Source organism: Centroberyx affinis, unplaced genomic scaffold, assembly GCF_046629955.1.
Source record: "Centroberyx affinis isolate AG114_WGS23_722 - 3 ecotype Tasmania unplaced genomic scaffold, CSIRO-AGI_Caff_v1 ptg003381l_1, whole genome shotgun sequence".
NCBI lineage: Eukaryota > Metazoa > Chordata > Actinopteri > Beryciformes > Berycidae > Centroberyx > Centroberyx affinis.
Window position 1 is genome coordinate 104,864 of NW_027281369.1, and position 23,919 is coordinate 128,782.

Below are 23,919 nucleotides of genomic sequence, written 5' to 3' on the forward strand. Positions count from 1 at the left end.
CAGATACACAAGAAAACTGAGGGTTACCTCATGAAGATTGATAGTGTTCACATTCTATAAGCTGTATATAAGGAGATATTGTGCAGCACACAATACATTCCTAATACAGCAATTAATTAAAACAAATGCCCAAGCTGTTGCTGGCTCATCAGAACTAAGATGTTAGTTGATAAAATTCAACTGAACTCTGCACACCCAAGAAACACCCACATTTTCTTTATCTCAACATGACATCCTTCTCTAGAAAGTTAGCCTTTCTGTTGTAAAATGATCTCATCTAGTAGTAGCACAAAATGAGAAGCAACAATTTCCATTACTCTAAAGAAGTTCTCAAGTTGTGTCAGTTGTTATAAAGCTGGGCATCATGATGAAAATAAAGAGTAAAATCATCACATTTCAAGAGTTCAGAAATCCAGGAGTGTTAAGTTAAATTTCCTAGCATGTGAAACATCTGGATAACACTCATGGACAGTTTATCTAAATAATGAGAACAGAATGGTTACGTTGAATCATGTCATTGACCTCAGTGACACGTATTCAGTCAAGGAAGTGCTTTGGTAAAAGCCAACATGGAGCAGAACAGTGATAACATTATATAACTTGTGTAAAACATTTGCAGACGTGAGGAGACATTTTGTCTCAATGAAATCATGCATCAAACATTTAATTTTATTTTGGGATGTAATAGCCATGCCAATGATTGAAGCCAAGTAGCGCTCCAGTTTCAGTAAGCCATTCAAAATGCCACCTCTGCACTTAGCATTCTGCCAACATGTAACCAAAGGGACAAGCTGGGAATAAGAACATAAATATATCCTCAGCTGAATGGTTAAAACAGAATCCTGTTGGATTTAAATGTTTTTACTGTGGAAATAAGGATAATATTATTCTTTTGTAACTTTCCCCATATATGAATGGGAAATGGTGTCGTACATGGTGGAACAGCCAGTGTGTTCAGGCCTTCCTCTTGTACTCACCTCTCTACCAACAGTCACAGACAGAGGGATGTCTTCAGTCTAGACAGAAGTAACGGGGTAGCAGTTTCCTCTATGTCTAAACTTGGTGCCTGGTTCACTTCCAAAACCTGCTTTTTAGAGAGCCAAGACGCTCTCTGTAGCTGTAAGAGGAAAGTAGACAGAGAGAAAAATTGGGAAAAAGGAGGGAGGTAGTAATTGCCCGCGTTAAGATGTTTCCTGCCATGTCACAAGCTAAGCCACTCCCTATTCCGCAGAGTCTAAGCAGGCCACGTGTGGAGCTCTGTTACTTTATGAAAGAATCTTATTGTAAATATTTGGACACTGTCAGCGTTGAGGCTGAATTTTCAGCCCAGGAGCACTAAAGCAGATGTGCAAACCATGTGGAGCTAGATAAATGTCTGCTCAACTAGCTTTTACAATATAATGTAGGCCTAAAACTGAGCAATGTTGGAAATATTCTATCCTATGCTTCCATGGTTTATACTATTATGGTGGGCGTATTGCGGTTGTGCAGCTGGTGATGGCAATTCTGTTGGCTGTTTAGTTGTGGGAAATTACTTTTTAATTGTGCTTCAGCTTTTAGTCATCACTTCTGTAGTGACGCTATCTAGTGGGCACAAAGTCTCACTATAGTCACACTGCAATAAGCTCCAAAAATCTAATGCTGTACAAAGGCAATCGTCATGTAATGAAAACAGCATCTGGAGCATTAAATATTCATCCTGCAATCCTTAAGACCCAGGTCACACAATAATTGGTTTCAGACCGTCAGAGGCCATATGGTGTGTGAGGCTCTCTGAGCTTCAGCAGTCTTATCACGTTACCCTTGTACACACACAGGCCAATTTCACACTCTTTATATGATGCGATGAGAATAAGTAAAACCGAACACAAAGACATAAAAAGTACCGTCTTTATTCTAAAACTAAAAAAATCATTACATAATCAACAGTTAACATCTGTAAAATAATGCCAGACTTCTGTGTAGTAGTCATACTATGTTTGAACTAGGGGTTTTCCTAAGTTTATCGATGAGCCAGGAAAAACTTGTGGTCCTTACAATAAACACGTTGCTATTTCCCCTTGTCTACCCACGCAAAGTAATTACAGCGAGCCTCAGGATTGGAGGAATGCCCCTGAGGACGGGCGCACACAAAGAACTGCCTGCCCATGTTAGGCCCCTCCTTTTTGACAGTCCGAAGCACACAGGGTTCCCCATGAACTTTACAGGCGGGTGGCGGGGGCGGTCCGTGAAGCACAGACTTCCAAAACACCAGCGATGCCCCCTTCTTGGTATCCGAGGGTCCCACGGTGGGTTGTGAGGTTAAACGTTCAGCTTTCGTCTCCATCTGTTTGTCACTTTCCTCTGTGCTGCTGCTGCCGGGGCACAGCTGTGGCGAGCCATCACTGACACCCTCAGTAACCTCAGCGTCCCCGCCTGTGCCTGGGGAGACATCTTGTCTAGTCGCACACCCTTTTTGGAAGTTCTGTGATGAGGTCACTCTCGCTATCCCAAGCATTTTTTCACAGTGACTAGCAGGGGTTTCCATAGAAGGAACAACATTAGTGAGCTTGGGTTTGAAAAAGGCAAGGAGGCTGCCCTGAGGCTTTGAGGAAGTCTTTATTGTCTTAGTCTTTTTCCCCTTTGGGACAGCAGAGTCCGCCGTCAATGTCCTTTTCTTTCCAGAGCTGTTTCCGGCTCTGAGGGGGTTTACGTTCTCCCGCCTCTCTTCAGCCTCTTGAGATCCAGGTAATGCATCCCTGGACTCAGACTGGATTGATTTTTGGTCCACTTTAACGAGGAACCGGGAGAGTTTCTGCTGCTTGCCAGCAAACTCTGGCAGATGGCGAGTACAGAGAGGAGGAATCTTAGAGCTGGGCAGAAGAGAGCAGCGGAGTTCCCCCCACACGGGACAGTGGTCTGACCCCTCCACCTCTGGCATGATGTCTGCTGCCACAAACTGCTCCTTGGCCAGCAGGTAGTCAGCAAATATATAGTCGATGCGTGTGCCGTAGTTGGTCTGGCGGGCACCGGTGAGAGTGGACCAGCATGTGAAAGCATGGGTGCGTGTTGGGTGGAAGTAGCGAAAGGTATCCACAAATTTTCCACTGTGGACGGGATCTACTGAAGTTACCTCACATTCTTCAGCTGGTTCCTCCTCATTCCCTTTTCCTTTACCGTCACTGTGCAAGAAGCCATTCAGCCATTTTCTTCCAGGGTTCTCCTCAAAATCATCCTAAGTGATGGCAAAAATAAAGTAGGAAGAGTCTAATTATTATGAGCATGGATACATTGTGCACACTTAGCATGGATGTGAATTTGTTATTACCCACCATATGAAATTAACCTAAATTATCCTTTAATATACCAAAGTATAAAAGAAGAAACAAGAAAAGCCCTCATATGAGAGTATTCTAACCCTTCACTTACAATGCCATCGGGGTCACAGTGGTCTAGTGGCCGGTGAGATGTATTCACATCTCCTAAAACAATCACATGGCTGAAAGAATGAACAGAGAAACAAATTAATAATAATAATAATAATATTTAATTCAGACTGCTCAAGTGTTAAATGTCATTGCTAATCCTCCCTAAACTCTCACCTCCCAGCCTTGAGTATGGCTTCAGCCCGACACTGCAGCAACTTGTAGAACTGCAGTTTGAACTGTTTTCGCTCCGGCTTTTCAGGGTCAGCTCTTGGACAGTATACATTGATTATTGTAACTGTTTGCATTTGGTCTTGACACCTGTGGGGGTAAAAAAATATAAGGCCACATAAACAAAAGATGAATACCCAATACAGACACAGTAGGTGTGCCACAAAAACATAATATGCTTAAACAAAGCATCGTAATTGAAACTTCAAAGTAGTATTTTCCTCTTACATGATTCTGTGCTGGGTAATAACAGCTCGTCCTTCATTGTCCAAAAGCTGCAACTCCTCATCAGAAAATTCTGTACGGTCACCATGGCATCCAACAGACCCTTCATGGTTGGTCAGCAGACCTGTAAGACCCTCCTCAGCAGCAAATGGAGTGGCGCTGTCTTTACAGTAAGTGGCAACCCCTGTGCAGGGCAGGAATGGGAGGTCAATTTAGAGTTTGCATACTGTAGTGTGTTCGTAGCATCTACAGTTGGTGTAACAGATGACAGGGGGCACTCACTGCTTCATGAACTAATATCAGTAATAGAAGTATCCATTCAGCAAAATTACTGCTAGATAAGAGGTTTTGGCGTGGATACACTTGGGATATGACTGAAACAAACGACAGAAACAGCGGCATAGCCTAATGGCGTGAAGTGAATTGTTGTGACAATGTTATGAACCTGAATAGCCGCTGCGTCCACGACTGAAGCTGAAATAGGAGTTGTAGCCGTCAACAATGGCAGTTCTTTCATCAAGCAAGTCTCCTGTGGGGGAAAGTTTGGGGTGTTACCGATTAAAATAATATATTAGTATAACAAAGTTAATATTAGATGAAGAGCTTCCTAGGATAACGTTATAATAGGCTTGCTTTTAGCTGACAGCTCCCGCGTTTTCCAACCACTTACTTGTCACTTTTGTCTCCTGAACACAGATAATATCTGCGTCCAGCGAATCAAGAGCGTTTTTAATGCCACCTCTGAAAGTCCTAATGCCATTTATGTTCCAAGTAACGATCTTCATGGTGTACAACTATGCACAGCGATTGAATACATTACTGAGACCGCAACCAACGTGCACTGCACATACGGAAGTACAAAGGAAGTCCAGGACGTTACGAGCGGAAGTCTCTTTCTTCACTAACCTCCGGCTTTTCATTATTTATCTCCTATTTCGCATTTGTTGATAGAATAGAATAGAATAGAATAGAATGCATTGCATAGTGTATCCATACTTAAATGTCTATGTACTGATATATAGGTCAGACCACGATAAGCCCCAGTGAGAAGATAAAGACTGTTTCCTGGTGAAATTGCACAGTGCCGTTGCTAGGGGGGGTAATCGTGCTTTACGATTTCGGCGCGCTTTTGACACTCGACCTCACCGGGAAACGAGAGAACTGGGTGGGAGGAGAAGCGCTGTTCTCTGTAACCTGGCCCTGCTGTCACTGTTAGCTATCGTTGCCACTGGCTAGCTACTGAAGGAACAACTCAATTCACATTTGTTGACGATTGACGCGCCGGATACTTGACGCAAGGCTGGAGGTGAGTAGCTCGTTTGGCTAATACTGGCTAACTAGCTTGCCTAGTAATGTTAACCGGGATCCACTGGTGTTAACAACGAGAGAGCAAACCCACTACTCGGGAGATCGGTGTCGTGTATTGCCTTAATGTAATTTAGCCGGTTACAAAATAGGCAGCTAGCTAAATTTTCCAACTAGAGATTGCTGGTTGGGCTGTACTATCGTCTTCTTGTCATTTTAGGCCAAAGCTACCCTTAGCGAACTGCTCAATCGTATCCTGTTTGCTAACGTTAGTGTTAATGTCAGTCTGGACAACCCGGCGTGTGGTGTTTCATCTTCGGTCAGACAAGTGGACATCAGGAAACGGGAGAACTCCGCCCAACCCAGGCAACGCGGGTGGGAAATCATACACCCTCAAATAAATGCGTTTTGTTTCCCCGGATACTTTGTGGAGGACATTTGGGGACACACTTCAGGGGATGTAATTCCAATCTAGCTAACGTTAACTAGTAACTACCTGCATATTCTGATTGAGACGTGGTATGGTTGATATAACGTTAACTCTTATATTACATTACTGGCCAGTGATGTAGTTAGCATTACGTTTTCTCTGTGGCGAACAGTCCAGTCTTAGCATCTCAGTTTAGTGCCAGCCTGTCGCTATTAACTAAGGGGATTTGCGGAATCATCAATGGCGATCTTTAAGATAGCCACGGCCTAGGAGGTAGCTTAGCCAACCAATTAGCTAGCTAGCAATGCTACTAGCTGCAGGAGTGAACTGTATTTTGTACCTCCTGCTAATATAGATATTAGAGTCCGAATTGGCGAGCTACTTGGTAACTATAAGGTTAGCCATGTTTCCAAACAGGCAGCATTTAGGTAATGTGTTCTTGCATTTCTCTAGTGGCTGTTTGGGCTTCTGCTAATCACCGTATGCAGTTTGCCATAGTGTGGGTTGGTAGGCTTTATACAAAACCCATATGCCTATATAAACTTGATAGCAGTTCTTATGCCTCAGTTAGCTCAGATAACCTTCATCTTTGTGTTTCTTCTCCCCCACAGCGTGGAGTAATGAGAGTGGAGGAGTGAAGGAGGCAGGCGTCCCAGTGGAGTATTAGTAGACCAGTGGGAGGCCAGGCAAGGATGCTGGAGGCGGATGCAGACCCAGCAGGTGCAGCAGTGGAGGGAGAAAGGGAGACGGAGATGGGGAGTGGAGACCTGAAGGCTGAGGTTTTACGACTGACTTTGGAGCTCCAGGAGGCCACTGAGGAGAAGCTGCAGGCAGCCCGCTATGGCCTGGTGGTGCTGGAGGAGAGTGCTGCTCTCAAGACCAAACACAGACAGCTGGAAGAGGAGCATGAAGTCCTCAAAGTGGAGCTACAGCAGCTCAAAGAGGTATGATGACCCAGAGCCTTCAAGTTATGTGTAGACAAGATATATTGATTACTCTTGTAGGGTTGTGATCCCCCCCCCAGCATTCCAGTTTTTGTTTTTTTTTACACATCGCTGCCATGTCTATTTTAGATAACTTAGGTAGCTAGCGAGCTCATTCACAGTTGTGGTCTTTCTTTTTCAGAACAGATTTCTGCTACACATTACTCCTATTTGTGCCTAACAGAGATTTCTTTTTTTAAAACACATTTTCAGTCTCATTTCCATGTTTCTTTACATCAAACAGTATTGTGTGTAATGATATACTGTTTGTACTTGATACATGATTTTCTAGAATTGAATGTCCATGATGATGCTTGTTCTGTTGAAGAAGAGTTGAGACAAGAGATTTTTTTTCCATCAAGGTGCATTACTTACATTATTTTTGGTTGACAGTCGTGCTCTAATGCTACTCCAGCATGAATAAGTGCCAGTCACACACTGTACTGCACTGACCATTGACCAGCTCTGGATTAGTCTGACAAAGGGGCTGCTGTTGGGAAATGAAGAGGAATCAAGCAATAATTAAGACTCTGGGACTAGTATTATGCAAGCTTGTTGCGTGTCAACTGCCAAAGGTTTTGATTAATACAACTTTGGTTATACAATTATAATGCAGGAATGTAGCAATCTGTAGCCCATTTTTCATACATATTATTTTCCTATTTTTACACATCATAGCCCCCGTTATTTTCTCTCTCCCAACTTTAAACTTCAAATAAGCTTGCTTGCCAAGGTAACAAGTACAAGACCCATTTTGATAGTGACATGTTAAGTAATTAATGCCTTTCTCACGGTAAGAATAAGCTGGTTAAGTGAAAGAGCCACCTGACCCTTTCTGGAGAATTGGGCCTAAGCAAGAGAACAGTTTGATTTCTGCAGCCTGTTTGCCAGTCAGGCAGCTAACATAAGTGGTAATTCCATTATTAGCAATGCATTTCTTATCCAGTTCACTCAACATTGATGTTAGTCAGTGACTGCAAATAATATTAGTGAAAAAAACAACAACAAGCAAGACTACAAATAAAATAAAGATGTAGTTATCCTGCATGTAGTATATTGGTTTACTATGAAGCATAGGGGGTGTGTATGTGCTAGTGTGCGTGCTTGTGTATGTACACTGGGGAGAGGATGTTATTCTGTAAAATCTACCTATTTTCATAGGACAATCTCTGCAAATGGTAAATGCGGTCAAAATTCTAATGTCTGACATTATTCACAAAGGCACAGCCTCTCTGGTGATGCTGCTCATTTTAAATTAATGGCTGTTGATGCCTTTTGGTGTACTCTGTGGGCCTGAACAGACTACCATTGACCTAGATTAGCATGCCACATTTTGCCCAGTAGAGTATGGCATGACTATATGATTGCTCACCCCTACAATGGTTTTTGTTAACTTCGTCTTCCTGCTACCAGAATAACAATTCTCTGTTAAGGCTGAGGCTTCTTATGAATCATCTAATGAATTTGCTCGTGATCAGGATGCTGAATCAGTTTTGCTCTTGTAATGTCATATGATGTTGATAGAATCAGAGAGAGGATACTGTTTAGTGCTTAGAACCGGTGAGACAGGCTCCAGAGCCCTTTGTCAGCATATCCGGTATTTTAGACTTGCTGGTTCATTTGTGTGTTCAGCTAAAGCGGATTCTGGTACTTCTGTACAAACAGTGTTGCATTAGTGATTGAGGTTAGCACTGGATAGTCAAGATACAGACTAGAGGTTTATGTCAAAGCACACATTATCAGGCAATCTTTGCCTTACACAGATTGGCATTGATATTGTAACATGTAGTTGGTAAATTTACCATAGTCTAATTTTCTATACAAACAACCCTCCGGTAAATTTATAGATTGTGTCATTCAGTCTCATTGATTCATGATAATTGACCGTTGTGTGGTAAAACTCTGTGGTTATGGTGCTGTTTGAGACTCGAACTTGACTGTGGAGAGGGATCAGGCTCAATTTGAAACAGTCTTTACTGACAGATGTGAGATGGGTTAATTTTGTTTCCTGTTGTCAACATCTGCACTGGCCCATGCATCCGTTGGGACCTGAGAAATATTCAGTATTGCTGAAGCAGGCATTATTAAACTGGTTTATGTAAGAAAATAATCTCATAAAATTCTAATCTGTCATGTGGTCAGATTTTTGCTTTTGTAATTGTTCCATCCACTTGTTCAAATCAAGGGTACAAAATCATTCAGAATCCTGCTTAAATGCAATCGGACATTTAGTATTGAGTTGTTTCCCGAATTACAGTGAAACTGGTCCATTACAATGTTATAAAACCAAATATTGAGCAAAGCTCTTTATGTCTGAAGGGAATTAGTGGTACAGAGTTTCAGATATTTCACATAATCTGCATAAACCTCATTCCTTGGCATTTAGCCTGCCTACCTAGTTCCCAGCAGCATTATTACAATGTAGAGCAGACTCATGTTGTAAATTGGCATCATTATATAACCAAATCATGATGTTCAGTTGAGCGTATTTAGTAGCATGTTCATTTCACTTAGCTCCTTATATGGTAATACTTTCATCAGCAGTCGTTGATGCACACTGCTAGGAGCAGCATTACAAGTGCATGTTGTGTCAAAGTTATTGATTATGCTGAGCTGAGAATTCCTTACAGCCTACACTCAGCATCAGCCAAATCTAATTTATAAACTCAATTTGTGAAATTCTGACATTTGTTTTGTGCAAAATTCTCTTGACATTTCACATGTGAATAGAACACAAAGAAATTCATGCATTATACTTAAGAAAAGCCTGGTATTACTGTAATAATGCAATATATTGGGCTTGTAGTATCACATTGGTTAGATAAAAATAGACCAGATGAAATGATGTAGAAGCTGTGGTTGAGGTCTGACGTGTTCTGTTACAGAAATGTAATGGTGACTTCTGCACTGTGTGATCAGGTTTCAGCTAGTGGTTGTCAGGGAAATCCTATTTCCCTTTCCTCTGCTAAAAATGTCTACATTTCTTGCCTTGATATGAGTAGCAATGCATGAATGCAATTGAGTACTGCTAATATTGTTCCTATGTGTAAAATCTTACCCTGTTCTTTTGCCATTTTCCTTTGTGTGTAGGCATTTGCAGATTCTGTGAGCAGCCAGAAACGTGCAGCTGCTGATGGAGAGTGCCGGGAGGAGAGTCTGCTGCAGGAGACGGCCACTAAGGAGGCTGCCATGGCAACCCGTATAGAGGAAGTACAGGCAGAGTTAAAGCAGGCGCGCCTTGCTCTGGGCAATGCCCACGCAGAGATCGATAGAATGGGGGTCGTCTCCACCCAGCTAAAGAAGGTATAGAGGGCCACTTATCTATTCACTCAACACACCTGTATTTATACTGGTGTACTGATGTTATACTGTATACTGTTTCAGGCCTATTATCCTCATGATGCTGTATTGAAGGGATTGAACCCCTGAACCGCTAGCCATCATACTGCTCCAACTAATTTCAGATATTAGTTTTGTAGCCTCCTTACCAAAGTAAAATCAGCTGGAGCTTAAATGTTGTGCTTTGCATTGGCTTGACAATGGGTTGTGTTCCACAGGAGTGTGAGTGTCTGGAGGCAGAGAAGGGCCATCTGAGGGATGAGATGAAGGAGTATAAAGTGCGTGAGCTGCGCCAGTTGCAGGACAACGGCGAGCTAGAGGAAGAGAACATATCTCTGCAAAAGCAGGTGTCTGTGCTCAAGGAGAATCAGGTCAGTCATCGCTCAAGCCTCAATCTCACCAAATACACAGAATTTCCACCAAAAGCCATTTTGGGGTCTAGAGCCCTCATATATGGAGGACAGAATCGACCACAATTAGAAATAAATTATTAAATAAATAAATTTATTAATAAAAATTGCAAAAGTACTGAAAAACAAGGCCAAGAACGTTTTCAAAACACAGCATGCGTCAAATGTTTTTTTATAGGCTTTCTACCATCTAGTTTGCAGTTAAAATGTCTGACTGTAACTGTTGTTAATGATAAATGGTCTCAAAATTTTGTGTGTCTTGCATGAGAAATGATGTTTACTTCTCTTGTGGGTTGTGTCCTTTCTCACAAGTGATAGAGGAAAGAGGTTATGTGGAACTCCTATTGTTTGGAGTCTGAGGGTGTGAGACAAGTGCTTCTGAATGCAGATGAGCCTTGTCTACTGTGTTGGAGGCACTGGATCTGGCTTTCTTTGTCTCGTGCCCATGCTTTCCTCTGTCAGTGTGTTGGACACAAACACTCATTGTTGAAGAGTAGTCTTGGGTCCTATATTATCCATTTTGCAGAAATCGCAAACTGAATCACTGAATCTGGGTTTAAAAATGGAGTTTAGACATAAACATGGAATACCACACAGAATTATGAGATGGAAAAATTGTTGTAAAAACAGTAAAACATTTTCTTCTGAGTACTTTCTACAATGAAAAGATGAGCAGAGTATATATCATGGTGACATATATGGGGAGCAGAACTTGTTCATTGGATGTTGAAAGTAGCCTATTTGTGCAGTTTTGTAATTTATCTAAGTGTATGGTGGAAAATCCAAGTGGGTTATGAAGCCAAAATGTAGAATTGACAGTCGACCTTCTGCTAGAGCCTACATATCCCATTTGCAATATACATGTTTCTGCTCAATACTCAACAATAGCATAAACAGTTTAGAGTTGGGCATTAATCACCCGCACATATTTTCCAAAGTATGTGCAGCTCTGCCAAGCCCCAGTCACTTTCAAACAGTCCACGACCAGTTCTGAACATCGCTGTGTATCAGAAGCGCTCTGCATTATGTGTTGTATGCTTAGTGTGTGCATCATCATTTGTTAGCTGCCTTTTAGGTAAAACCTAATGTTGCCTCTACTGTAAGAAATGTTTTGTCCACGTTTTAGATTCACCCCCAAATGATTTTGAGCACCACCAGCCACAAGTGTTCACAATGGTTAAAGATGCCTGTTAAATTAATAAAGAAAGCTACACTTTATGTATGGTTATTGCAAGCATAGATGGATTAAGTAAGACAACCACATTTGGATTACAGGCACCTTTTTAGCTGCAACCAGCAGCTGGTTGGTCTTTTGGTCCCAAAAAAATTTGATTTCATAACCCTGCACATGTACAGCTGCGGGATACAGAGATGCAATAGCTATTTCTCTGACACTGGTGCTTTAGCTCACTTGGTAGGACAGCAGACTTTTATGTGGGGCGTCCTGGGTTCTAATCCCAGGATTGCTAAAATAGGCTTTTGTGTTCACAGAGCCAAACAGGTCACAGTTTATCACAAATTAAATGCTTGTTTAAAAAATATTTTATTTTGGCACTTCTGCTTTATTAGATAATTGACAGTAGAGAGAGACAAGAAAGAAGGGGAGAGAGAAGGAGATGACATGAGACAAAATCCCCAGGCAGGATATGAACCCAGGATGTTGTGGTTGGTTACATGGTATGTGCCTTTGGCATCTGAGCCACTACGATGCCCCCTGTTTACAGGGACTTCAGTATAAATGAATAAAAATGGAAAAAACATTTTTGTAAAAATCTAAATGGATTTCATACGACCCTTGTAATTCCAGGTTATGTAGAAAGATGATGCTTGTTCACTTGATTTAAAAAAAGAAAGTGAAAGGACTTGCTTCTCACTCTGCTGTATATACAATTAGCTTTCAGCTATAGGTACAAAGGGATTTTGGTTCACCTTATTCCATAATGGGTATCACAAACCAGCTGCCCCATAGTTTCATTACCTCTGCCATCCAGGTGTGTGACTGTAACACTATTGTGCTGAATGTAGTGATATGTATTTAGGCATGTTGGATGCTAGAATGTGCAACCATGTCTTCCATATAATAAACAAAACACTGAGAAGAACTTTGATATAAAAAAAACAACAACAACCTTTTTGTCTCCTGGTTTTGTTCATGGTCACGTTTCAGGTGGAGTTTGAGGCGGTGAAGCTGGAGTTGACCCAGAAGGACGAGGAGCAGGATGAGCTGCGCGCTCAGCTAGAGGAGGCGGGGAGGCTGAGGGAGATTGCAGAGAGGCAGCTGGATGAGGCCCTGGAAGCCCTGAAGGAGGAGAGGGAGCAGAAGAACAGTCTGAGGCGGGAGCTCTCCGCCCTGGCCCTCAACCCCTTCGATTCTGTGGGGAACCTGGAGCTCCACCTGGAGCAGCTGGACGATAGCCAGGAGGAGGGCCGGGGGGGAGAGGGTGAGGGAGAGGACCAGGACAGCGGCTATAATAATGGTCCTGGGTCTGCTCCCGATTCTGCTCACCCTCCTCACTTGGGGGGCTCCAAAACTAACGGCCTCATCCAGCGCTACTCCACTCCACGGAATAGTGACGTATTCCTGCGTGCCCCGGCCTCCGGGCTGGTGTCGGACCTGCTGAGTGAGCTACACTTTTCAGACAGCCAGAAACTCAAACAGCAACTCCTACAGGTAGGCAACAAGACACCATATGCCACTCTTGTAAACAGTTATACTGTACCAGCCAAAAATGGTCAAAAATGTTTTCACACTAACTTAGACACACAGTAGTCCAGTGGTTCCTGGTGGTCGACTACCAGCACTCACTTGGGACTGCAATTGTTTACATTCCACATGCTCTTAAACATGATACGGTTTCAAATGATGAAACAGATTTTGTTGTATTGCCTGGCTGGGTTGGTGTGGATCTTCGACACAGTTTGCAGTGCACGCTGCTCTGTTTATTGTCAGACTTTAAGTAGCCAAAATATTTTCACACTGCCAAAGTTGAATGACTATTCCTGTCAATAATGTCTTGCTCATTTAAGCTAAGGGTCATGGCTGTGGGAATGTCTCTTCTTTGCTGTCACTTGAACTTTTGTTGCAAAGGACATTTTGTCCATCTTCCTTACTGCCCTGCTACATGTTGCAGCTGAAACGGTAGCACATGGTGCTGCTGTGGTGGGTGTTTTCCTTTCACTGTGCAAACTAACTTACATAATGGACAGCTCTATTCTAAAAACAGGATTCGCTGTTCTTGTGTCACTAATTAGCTTGCTGTCAAAGTGTGAAAAATATATGATAATGACTTATTGAACATTTTTTATTTTTATATTGAGGAAATCTAAGGAAGCCTAAGGCAGTAATGGATTATTACAGAATGACTACTAAATACTGTATAGCAGATATGGAAATTGATGCAGACAGTCTGCAGTGTTGACTCTTCTCATGGCTAAGAGGATCCACAAATCAAAAACACAACAGAAAACACTATTAGACGTTAAGAAAATAACGTATAAGGCTCATTGTATACACATATGGATTATTTCTTGGAAATATGTATTTTTATTCCCAGAAGTGCTTTTATGCCTTGACGAAAGGAGACCGTTGCACCTACATAAATGGTTACTGCTCCATTCATATCTACTCGTGCTAGCTTATAACACCTAGCCTACATATCATGAGTTGAGTAGTAAGGTTGTCAGACAGATTAGTCTGTGTGACTGAGTTGTCTATCTGCTGCTTCCTGTTCTAGACCACATCCTCTCTGTCACTGGGGCAGTGTACCTTTCTGTAGGATATACTGTATTATCAGTCATCCAAGTCATCAAACAACCTAGAATAACTCCTACCTGTTCCGTTAAGAAATAAGGGATACTTCAGAAAATTAAGAATACGTTGACCTTTTGTCTTGCTCTTTTCCTGAAGGAGATGTATTATTCATGATGCACTTAAATCAAGGGTTGGGTTAGCAAGCTCCTGCCCAGCAGATGTTAGGAGCATAGAAGTGGAGCTGAGTGGGTTCAGCCACTGTGTCTCAAGTACTCAGGTACATAAATAATGCATTGCAGTTGAGGGGAAAATGTATGTTTTAAGGGCTTGGAGAATTGTCCTTTTGTTTCATGGAAAATAATTAACAATCTACAGGGGTTAATAGCCCTTTGTTTGGCTTAGTGCTGAATAAAAGGATTATTCAAATAAATAGTTGACGATTTTCAATCTGGTTAGCAAAGGTAAGGTATTCCTAATGTTTATACCTCTCAAGATTTTCATATTTTTTCCTTTGTGTTCCCCAGGCAGAACGAGAGAAGTCTGGCCTGGCCAGCACAGTAGAGGAACTGCAGATGCAGCTGGTGCTGTCAAAACAGGCCCTCAGTCAGCAGGAGGACAAGGTGGGCTCTCTGACCCAGCAGCTGGAGGCTGTGCAGGGCAGCCAGCAGCACAACCTCCCCGAGAAGGCAGAGGACAGGGGGGATGATGAGGCAGAGAATGGAGATGGAGGCAATGTGGACTTTGACTATGAGCTAGACACCAAGAGTACGGAGGTGCTGGAGGCACGCATGCGCGCGGCCAGCGAGGAGCTTCTCAAGCTGAGGGAGGAACTGTCCCAGGCAGGAGCTCGCTACAACAGCCTGGAGCAACGCTGCAAGTATGAGAAGGAACGCTGGAGAGCAGAGGCCCAGGAGCTGGCTGACAAGATCCGTCAGTGCATCAAGTCCAGCAGGCAGGACCAGGAGCGCATCAGTGAGCTGGAGAAAGAGATCGGAGCCACACGGAAAGTGGCCACTGATTCCGAGGGCCACTTGAGCGTGGCCCAGGAGGAGCTGCTGGCGTTCTCTGAGGAGCTGTCCAACCTCTATCACCACATCTGCGTGTGCAACAACCTGACACCCAAACGGGTCACCTTGGACTATTACCGTGACGGCGCCAAGGCAAGCGGAGGTGGGGGCAGTGGTCGGAGGGCACACCACGTCCACCCCCACAACCCACAGAGAAAGCAGCGTCCCAATGACATGTTCATCTCCAAGGCTGCGGCATTGCAGTTTATGGGGGAGGTGGACAGCGCAGGAGGCAGCGGAGACCCTCCTAGTTGCCCTGGATCCCCCACCCTGGACTTCAGGGACCCCTCCAACGTTCGCAACTTGGTGGCGGTTATCCGTTGTCAGATCAAACACCTCCAGGTAGGACAGGACAGTTTATCACATTTGTCATTTATCAGAAACCTCAGAGGAAGAATGCTGCTGCTCTCACATGGATTCCTTGTGAGCTGAAAGGCATAACCATGGCAAATTCTTACTCCTCCTGTACAGTGGCTTCATCATTACAAGCCCTGCTTTTGTTCTGTGGGAAGCCTCCCCTCCTCCACAAGTTTCTCACACCTAATGCTCAGCTCAGACTGTTTGGTGTAGTTTAGTAGCTCCAGGTCCTGTCCAGATCAACCCCCTGTCTAGGCCCTGTTGACACGTGTGTAGGTCTGAATGGATTGGATTATCAGAGGTCAGAGTCGAGCCAGGGCTACCATCAGAGTCAATCCTTTCAGATAACAGGGCCTGGAACACTGGGAACTTGTCTATTTCTGTACAGAAATGCTTGGTTGTTTTTTATTTTGACCATATGTACTGCTGAAGATTCATTTGACAGGCATATAATCCTTTGTTCAGGAATGTGAGCAGAAAATATTTGATCCCTTTGCTGAGCATGCACTGGGTAACATGCTACTTTTCTGAGCCGTTGAGCATATTAGCTGTTGTTTGGCCCCTGATAAAAAATCATACTGAGACATTTAAAAAACGCACACACACACACACTTAAAAATGTCATATTTCTCTACCATCCTCTACCATTTCTCTTTAAGAAGTGACTGTGTTCCCACAGGTGGCGGTGGACCTGTGTCGCCAGAGGGGCGCGTTGCCTTACTCGGCGCTTAGCAACAGTGGAGAGTCAGAGCGGGATGCTGAAAACCTCTTGGAGGAAGTACTGAAACTCAAGTCCCTTCTCAGCACCAAGAGAGAACAGATTGCCACCCTCAGGACTGTCCTCAAGGCTAACAAACAGGTATGGCACAGCAGGCATTTGCTAGGCCACATCTTTCCTCTTTGATCTCTTAGCATGGTCACAAAACGGTTCTTTTGATGTAGTTGGGGTCTTAGATTGATTAAATTAAACTGTGTTGCTATTTCAAGGATGCTGAATGGCTTGTACAATCTAGTTTTCCACTGAAGAGGCTGCTCTCAATCAACCTGAGCTGTCAATGACTTTCCCTACACTGTACTCCTGTATGGTCCATGGTCAATGTGGAACTTTTTTACTTTAACTATGTAGCTGGGCATTTGATAAAAACTTTCCCACATTTTTCCATTTTGGCTTACTATGAGAGTTCTCATCTGGTTCTTGGTATATCAAAAAATCCTTTTATCTGACCACTAAGAACAGCTGCCTTGGTACTGAGAGATTGTTGTCAAGTTTAGTCTTTTGATCTTTTTTTTCTTCTACTGCCAATATTTTGACCCGTTCTTGAATTCTCCTCATAAAATTCAGTATTTTTCATTATTAAATTTGCTATCCTGATAAGGTAAGAGGGGAACTCTTTCTATTTCTTAATAAATCTATTATCCATGAATAATCTTGACATAAGCAGCATGGCTGGCCTGTATTGTCACTCTTGTATAGACAGTCCCTTGGGCTTCTGCACCTTGAGTGGAGTATGATGATGCACTCCTTCCCCCTCCCTTTCCTGTGCCTCAAGCAGTGCGTGACCTGCTTCTGTCATCCCCTTAACTGCCACTCTCCCTTTCTCACACACACACACACACACACACACACACACACACACACACACACACACACACACACACACACAGACACACACTCAACCTAATCTGCTTGGCTGGGCCAAGCTCACATAGGTTACGTTCTCTTGTCCAATGTCTGGGTGTTTTGCTGTGTGTCCTTTGACAGAAAGACTCAGATAATACAGTTTTCATGTTGAAATTATCAAAGAAAAGGTTTTTGGTTGACCTTGGTTGCTCTGATTCAGATTGCTATTGCACAGAATGCATGTCATAGTCACAAAATGTATGGCTTGTTTGATTATGCGTACTCTACAGCAGTGGTTCTCAACCTTTTTCATATCAAGGACCCTAATTTAGTCCACATTAGAGCCACGGACCCCCATTTGATGAGATTTTGTGACCAAAATCAGACCCAAATCAGAGAATATTTTTATTGTTGGATATTATTTTGTCCAGGATTCCATGCCGTATTGTCGTATTGTAGGTAGAGAGATAACAGTCAAACTATGATCAGAATAATCATTCTTCTACATTCTCTAATTGTGTAAACGTCTTATAAATGAAGTAATGCTGAAGTTTAACAATTGATATATTTTCTGGGGACCCCCTGGAACCCCCTCAGGGACCCCTGGTGGTCCCCGGACCCCACGTTGAGAACCACTGCTCTACAGAGTAACAACATTTAGAAAAAATGAGGGTCTTCAAGCTAACCCGCCATAGCGAAAATCTACAAGCCTTTGGCTGGTGGTTGGTGTGTAATCCGTTATGTAATCTGTTGGATTTGTTTTTGACATGATTTCAGACTGCAGAGTTGGCTCTGTCCAACTTAAAAACAAAGTATGAGACGGAGAAGAGCATGGTGTCGGAGACCATGGTGAAGCTGAGGAATGAACTCAAAGCCCTGAAGGAAGACGCTGCCACATTCTCCTCACTCCGCGTCATGTTTGCCAGCCGGTAAGCTGTTCTTTTTATGTAGTCTGCAGCCAAACACAGTGGCAACCTAGAAATCTCTGGACTGGGTGGAAATGCATCCTATTGAGTCTGGTAATAACAGAAAACTATCTTATCAGAAAGACTGTTGCATTCATTTTGTCCTGTGACAGTGGATTTTTGTTTGCTTTGCGTTTTGTTTGAACTCAAACAGGTTCATTAGTTCTGACTGTCTGGTCTTTTCCATTTAACTAGTATTCTTCATGCTTAGTATTGGTGCTCTTGTTGTGGTACAGCTTTTGCTGCTAGTGTCATCTAATAAGCTTACCACCATCCTTAAGCCTGTGGACAATCCATGGGTTCACGTGACGATTAGGAACCACATGCTCTGCCCTGTGCCGACAGGGGGGAGCAGGGACAAACTCGTCCTGTCAAGCCAGGTGACCTCAAGGAAGAAGCCTAATGTTAATGAGAGAGAGGGGGTGTTTGTCCATGGTTGGTCTTACAGATCACAACACTCTCTGCTTCACTTACCTCCTCAGAGCTTATGCCTCTGTTCACGTGGGCCCTTGCAGTGCCTGTTGGGAAGTTGGGAGTGTTTGTGTTCTTGTGTGTGATTAAATGTGTGTGCTGGATGAGTGTTTGACAAGGATTTTTTCCCCTTTGCTGTTTCTTAGTTGTGCAGTTGTCTATAAGTACATGTTTTTGTGGTGGACAGCAGAAATGTGTGCATTAATGTTATTGGTTATTAAAGCAAGCAGAAGCTTTCTTGTTGGACTTGCATTAGACCGTCTAGGCCCTCCAGACGGTTATGAGCTGGCATTCGATTATCCTTAAGAGGGATTGGAATACAGACGGTGGTCAAGGACTACTGTCTGTTGCGAAGGGCTAAAGATTATAGCTTTTAAAACGGACTGCTCATGATCCAGTTTTGTGGTGCCATCTTGTGGACAGTCGGAGTGACTGCATTTGTATATGGTGCCAAGAGAGAAGTCTTAATTCTTAAAACCCAGGATTCTTGTTGCCATCTTTACTTACCTCTCTTTTACAATTGGTATTTGAATTATGTGTCTGCGTCATTGTGAGTCGTGTATAATATCTGTTGTGTGTCTGTGGCTTTGTGCTTAAATTTGTTTTTGTCCGTTTGTGCATGTTGTCGTCTTTGTGTCTGCGTCTCTCAGGTGTGACCAGTATGTCACTCAGCTGGATGAGATGCAGAGGCAGCTGGCAGCGGCTGAGGATGAGAAGAAGACACTGAACTCCCTGCTGCGTATGGCCATCCAGCAGAAATTGGCCCTGACCCAGCGCCTGGAGGACCTGGAGGCTCCTCTCTCTCCCCACAGTCTGAGCAGCAGCCCCCGGCGCTCCCGGGCCAAGGAGTTGGGCACCAAGTCGGGCCGGGCCCCACGGAGCCCCCGCAGTAGTCCCGCACGCCCGCCACTGAGGAACAGTCCACGCGCCAGTCCAGTTCTCGGCAGCAGCGTTCCCACCATGGCCACGCAACACCTCCGAGCCCTAACCCGAAGCCTCCACACCAGTCCTGTAAGAACCCACCCCTCCCTCTGTCCTGACACCCCTATCCAGAGGAGCAGCCGGCCTCACAGAGGCAAGGGCCTCCCACGGGACGCCACCTTCATTAGAAGTCGTAGTGTCAGTGATGTTTTTAGCACAGAGGTAAATCCTGGACAGCTGGGTAGTGACCATTCCCTGTCCCGTACAGGCTCAGCCAGTTCCCTGAACAGTGAGTTCATGGTCAAGATGCGTGTCGGAGATACAAGACAGGGTGCTGCAGGCCGGAGAGCATCAGTCCCTGCACGTCAGGATACCTTTATCACAACTCGCGTTGTACCCTCCTCTTGCACCAGGCTCAAGTCTTCTTTGTTTTCTTCCTCCATAGATAATCTAACCTCTTCTAAAACTCTGTATGTCAATCATACTAACACATTTGAAGCGCAGGGTGTAAATAAACAAGACCAAAAGCCTCAGTTAAAGGCAAACTTAGATGTTTCTGTACGAAGAAAACAACATTTGGCTCACAGGTCTAATTCTGTGCAAGCAGCATCTACAAGCCGTAATACGTCTCAGCCAGACGTGATCTCTTCTCAATTTAACGCTAAATCCACAGTGGCCCTGACAACCACCTCTTTCTCTGTGCACAATCCACCCGGTAAGTCCAAGATATCTGGGGTCTGTAGAGAGGCCAGACGTGGATCCGCCTCAGCAAGTAGAACGTCTGAGGAATCGCACGCTAATGCCAGTAAGAGCTCCGGTAATAAATCTCAGGCCAAACCTGCTTGGGCAGGGAGCTCACAGTCTAAATCATCTCGCAGGCGATGAGATAAAGTGGCATTATACTTCACCGACCTAAAGAAATATGCTATGAATCATAATCTTCAAGAATCGATAAATAATATTTGTAATTTAATCATGGGTCTTGTTGCACACATTTTGTTAAGAACGAATGCCCATTGGGGCTAACAAGTGTTCGCTTTCTATACATTTCAACCTTAATTCATAGCCACCAACCTCTTGTGAGCTCCTTATTTGCTGATCCTTTGTCTCTCTTGATGTGCTGCATTGATTTTTTTGTGGCTTAATTATCCTCACCCTTTTCATTGATTATTTTTTTGAGTTGAGAACTAAATATGTTTTCTTTTGTCTCTGTCTCACCCCTGTCTCTGTAGCGCTGAAAAAGTCCTTCCATCACTCCAAACCCCCACTCCTCCATAAGGACCTGTCTTCATGTCGACCCCCCGGCTCCCTCCTCCTTTCCTGACCCGAGACATCCTGTCCATCCGAGACTTAACGCCACATTCCCCGCTCTACCCACCAGAACAATGGATTAAAAAAAAAACAAAAAAACAAAAAACATCTCTCATCCCGCCTTCTCGGCCCTCTCTGCTCGGAGCGGCGATGCCTGCATGCAGCCTGGAGAGGAGGGATGAAGAGACAGATTTGCTGCTCATTGCTCTGTGATGTCATTGACTGTGTCTTGTCCCGAGTGGCACCAACCTCCATCTCATGGTCTTGTTAAAGGCTGTGTGTTGTGATGATCCATTGACAGTATTTATTCCAGACTGATGCACTCTTCATGTACAGTATTTACTGTCCTCAAACTCACAATTAACAGGCTTTGTCTAACTGAGCAGCCTCTCCTGTGTTTCACCCTGCTATGTTTGCATATGCAAGGCTATGATCTGTTTCAAGGCTGTATGTCTTGACACTCTTGCCTTTGGCCTGGCCTCCTGACCAGGCCTGTCAGGCTGCTTGTAGTGACAGTTACCCATTAGATCAGCTGTGATAACCCTCCCAGGTAGTATGGTTTTATAGAACAATGCAGCCTTACTAACATAATTGCTATACCAAAAGTAAAGAGCTTGCTGTTGTCTTGAGGTTTATACCTTTCATTGGCGGTAGTTAAATCCCCTTTTTTATCCTGTAATGTGTGCGTCTTTGGCCTATCAGCCATACCCTTTAACTTGAGGTCAGTAAACAGGTCATTTCACTGATGGAAATAGATCAGCCATAAGTTCACCACCTCAGGTCAAACACCAAGTAATCAGATTTGTGATTTGGGAGATGTTTAATGGGCATCATACTTACTTTGCAAACTATGCAGACCGAGTCAGGACAGTGCCTGTATCCTTCCTGTTGTTCATCAGGATCAGGGTGGATCTTCAGGCTCACCTTGACTTTTGATTAATTACAGAGGCCCGCTGCAGTCATTTTACACCTGTCATTTGGCATCTCTCACAGTAAACATCTTGTTGTCATTTGGGGACGCAAACCGGTCCAAGCATCGCATTTGCTGATAGTCTGCTCTCCTGCTTGATGGGTTGTGGGGCTGCAATAACACTGCATTGTATCACTTAAGACTTCCAGGGCTTAGTTTACCCAAACCTAATACTAACCAGGAAAAATGTCAAATGGACATTTCTCTTGGTTACAAAGTCAGGGTAACAGTTGCCTCGAGCCCACTAATTCAGCATCAGATTTGTGTCACTCTTTTCAACAGCTAAGCTATATTCTCACTACTTAAATGGGATACTTTGACATTTTGAATTTAATTATTTTATTTCACCAGGCATTTGTATGCATTGGCACTCTGTTAACTAAAATTCTGATAGCTACCAAAGTGAGCTTTCCAAGTTCAAACTAACAGGTAATACACACAGCAAGCTAGTTTGTTTGCCTGTGGTTAACTAGGAATGCTAACAATGCTAGCAAGCTGTTATGGTTGCTGAAGGACAAATGTAGAAACATTTCCCTACCTGACTGTAGGAGAACAAAATACCAATAATAAACATTATTTGTATAGCACTTTTCAGAAGTTATAATGTGCTTTATAGCCAATAGCAAAACAGAACTCAATAGAATTGAGAAGATGGATGGCAAAAGCCCTATCATGAAATAAAATGGAAAATGATTCACAATGTAAACGTATCCCTTTAGGAACCCAAGACAGGAATGGTAATACAGTAGTTTGATGCCAGGACTGTCTTTTTAGGACCACAGTGGATCTACCGCCTGCTTCAGAGTGCATTTTAAATTCAAAGAAATTAGAGAATCTAATGAGGCCAGTCATATTTTGGTCAACGTTTGGAAATGTCTGTTAAAAAGAAGGAAAACTGAATGCAAGAAAATGTTGACAGCAAATTGTTTCACTTTCTTTACCGTCCTGTATTGTAGGTTTTAGAAGAAGAGGCCACGTCCTGCTGATTGATGTTTTTTTTTTGTGTTGAAAATTTTAGTGCCTTGGTTTTCCTCTGGTCTGTTGGTTTTAGACTACATCACATTTTTAATATAGACTACTATTCAGCACTGTAGAAGTGATGTGTATTTTTTTTTTTTATTTGAAGGAATGTTTCGCTTGTTTTTGAGGTAACTCATTGGCAAGTGTTAGCACTGATTTAAAGTAATATTTCATTTTGGTGGAATATTTTCACTTTTTAGCATGCATACCCTTGAATGAGTTCATTGTCAGTCAACAATTCCCCTGGAAGTAATGGTCACCATCAACAATTATTAGCCTATTGAGAACTGAAAAGAGACAAAATTGCTTATTTCTGATTGTGGATGCAGAAAACATTATCATCACCATAGTCCATAGAAACATTAGAGGTACGATGTCTAAATATGGTTTAGACAGTATAATAACATAGCTATAGACAACCAGGGAGCCTATTGATAGTTGACTGTTCATTAACTCAAATGAGGGTAAGTATGCTAAAAAGCGAAAATGTCCTACCATAATGAAATATTGTCTTGAAGGTTGTAAATGGATTTCTGAATCTATTTAATTCACTCTTTTGCAAGTTGTGTATAATTTATCGGCTATTGCTGTATAATGTTTTTAATTAACAACTGTATGTGGTCTGCATTTTGTGTATATTGTTGTAGAAAATGACATGCACATGCCCCACATACACATTTGGTGGTCCTCAACTGTTCATGTGTATGCAACTTATTTTATTGACCTGTGAACCACTTTTGTCATGAAGAATAAATAAAGCGAACACTGTACATGTACCGTGGAATTTGGGTACTAATGCAGTATTATTTGAAACTTATTGATATAGTATTTTTTAGATGCCTGCTGTTAATTATATGGGATATAGGCTACTATTGTTTTAGGGGAAAATAACATAAATACACATGTGTATTGACTACCCAGTAATGAGACTGTTAGTAACTTGCACTATGCAATCTGCACTCATTAAAGGAATAATTCACCCTCTCTGTGAGGAAAATATAGGCGATAATGAGCTAAATATTGGATATTTTGACCCACAATGCAATCGTATCGCTTCAAAACTTGGGACATGCTGCTCGAGCTGTTTGGAGACATTTAATGGACATTTCATACTTTTTTGGAGCTGTAAACAGATTTT

At 43.0% G+C, this 23,919-nt stretch overlaps 2 protein-coding genes across 3 annotated transcripts; one reads left to right on the forward strand and one right to left on the reverse strand.

Moving 5' to 3' along the window:
• Positions 1–1,888: 1,888 nt before the first annotated feature.
• Positions 1,889–4,690, reverse strand: apex2 (APEX nuclease (apurinic/apyrimidinic endonuclease) 2). The gene is made up of 6 exons (XM_071538981.1): positions 4,531–4,690; positions 4,306–4,389; positions 3,864–4,044; positions 3,582–3,725; positions 3,409–3,478; positions 1,889–3,214 (listed from the first exon to the last, which is right to left on the reverse strand). Exons 1-6 carry the CDS (start codon positions 4,643–4,645, stop codon positions 2,051–2,053), a joined length of 1,758 nt encoding a protein of 585 aa, XP_071395082.1. The 5' UTR covers positions 4,646–4,690; the 3' UTR covers positions 1,889–2,050.
• A 321-nt stretch (positions 4,691–5,011) lies between these two features.
• LOC139660758 (protein bicaudal D homolog 2) lies at positions 5,012–23,564 on the forward strand. 2 transcript variants are annotated; one of them, XM_071538979.1, is made up of 10 exons: positions 5,012–5,166; positions 6,207–6,539; positions 9,669–9,881; positions 10,136–10,288; positions 12,495–12,998; positions 14,603–15,487; positions 16,182–16,361; positions 17,901–18,052; positions 19,210–19,570; positions 20,713–23,564. In XM_071538979.1, exons 2-10 carry the CDS (start codon positions 6,288–6,290, stop codon positions 20,716–20,718), a joined length of 2,706 nt encoding a protein of 901 aa, XP_071395080.1. In that variant the 5' UTR covers positions 5,012–5,166; positions 6,207–6,287; the 3' UTR covers positions 20,719–23,564. The 2 variants fall into 2 exon arrangements, with proteins under 2 accessions (XP_071395080.1, XP_071395081.1); XM_071538980.1 differs by lacking the exons at positions 17,901–18,052; positions 19,210–19,570; positions 20,713–23,564 and having other exon boundaries at positions 16,162–16,258.
• Positions 23,565–23,919: the final 355 nt, after the last annotated feature.

Excerpts from the sequence above, each read along its gene's own strand:
- apex2 (XM_071538981.1), bottom strand. The coding sequence starts at position 4,645 with ATGAAGATCGTTACTTGGAACATAAATGGCATTAGGACTTTCAGAGGT. Across the intron at positions 4,045-4,305 it reads TGGACGCAGCGGCTATTCAG|GGGTTGCCACTTACTGTAAA; the intron begins GTTCATAACATT and ends TGCCCTGCACAG. Across the intron at positions 3,215-3,408 it reads ACTGTGACCCCGATGGCATT|GATGATTTTGAGGAGAACCC; the intron begins GTAAGTGAAGGG and ends GCCATCACTTAG.
- LOC139660758 (XM_071538979.1), top strand. The coding sequence starts at position 6,288 with ATGCTGGAGGCGGATGCAGACCCAGCAGGTGCAGCAGTGGAGGGAGAA. Across the intron at positions 9,882-10,135 it reads TCTCCACCCAGCTAAAGAAG|GAGTGTGAGTGTCTGGAGGC; the intron begins GTATAGAGGGCC and ends TGTGTTCCACAG. Across the intron at positions 16,362-17,900 it reads TCCTCAAGGCTAACAAACAG|ACTGCAGAGTTGGCTCTGTC; the intron begins GTATGGCACAGC and ends ACATGATTTCAG.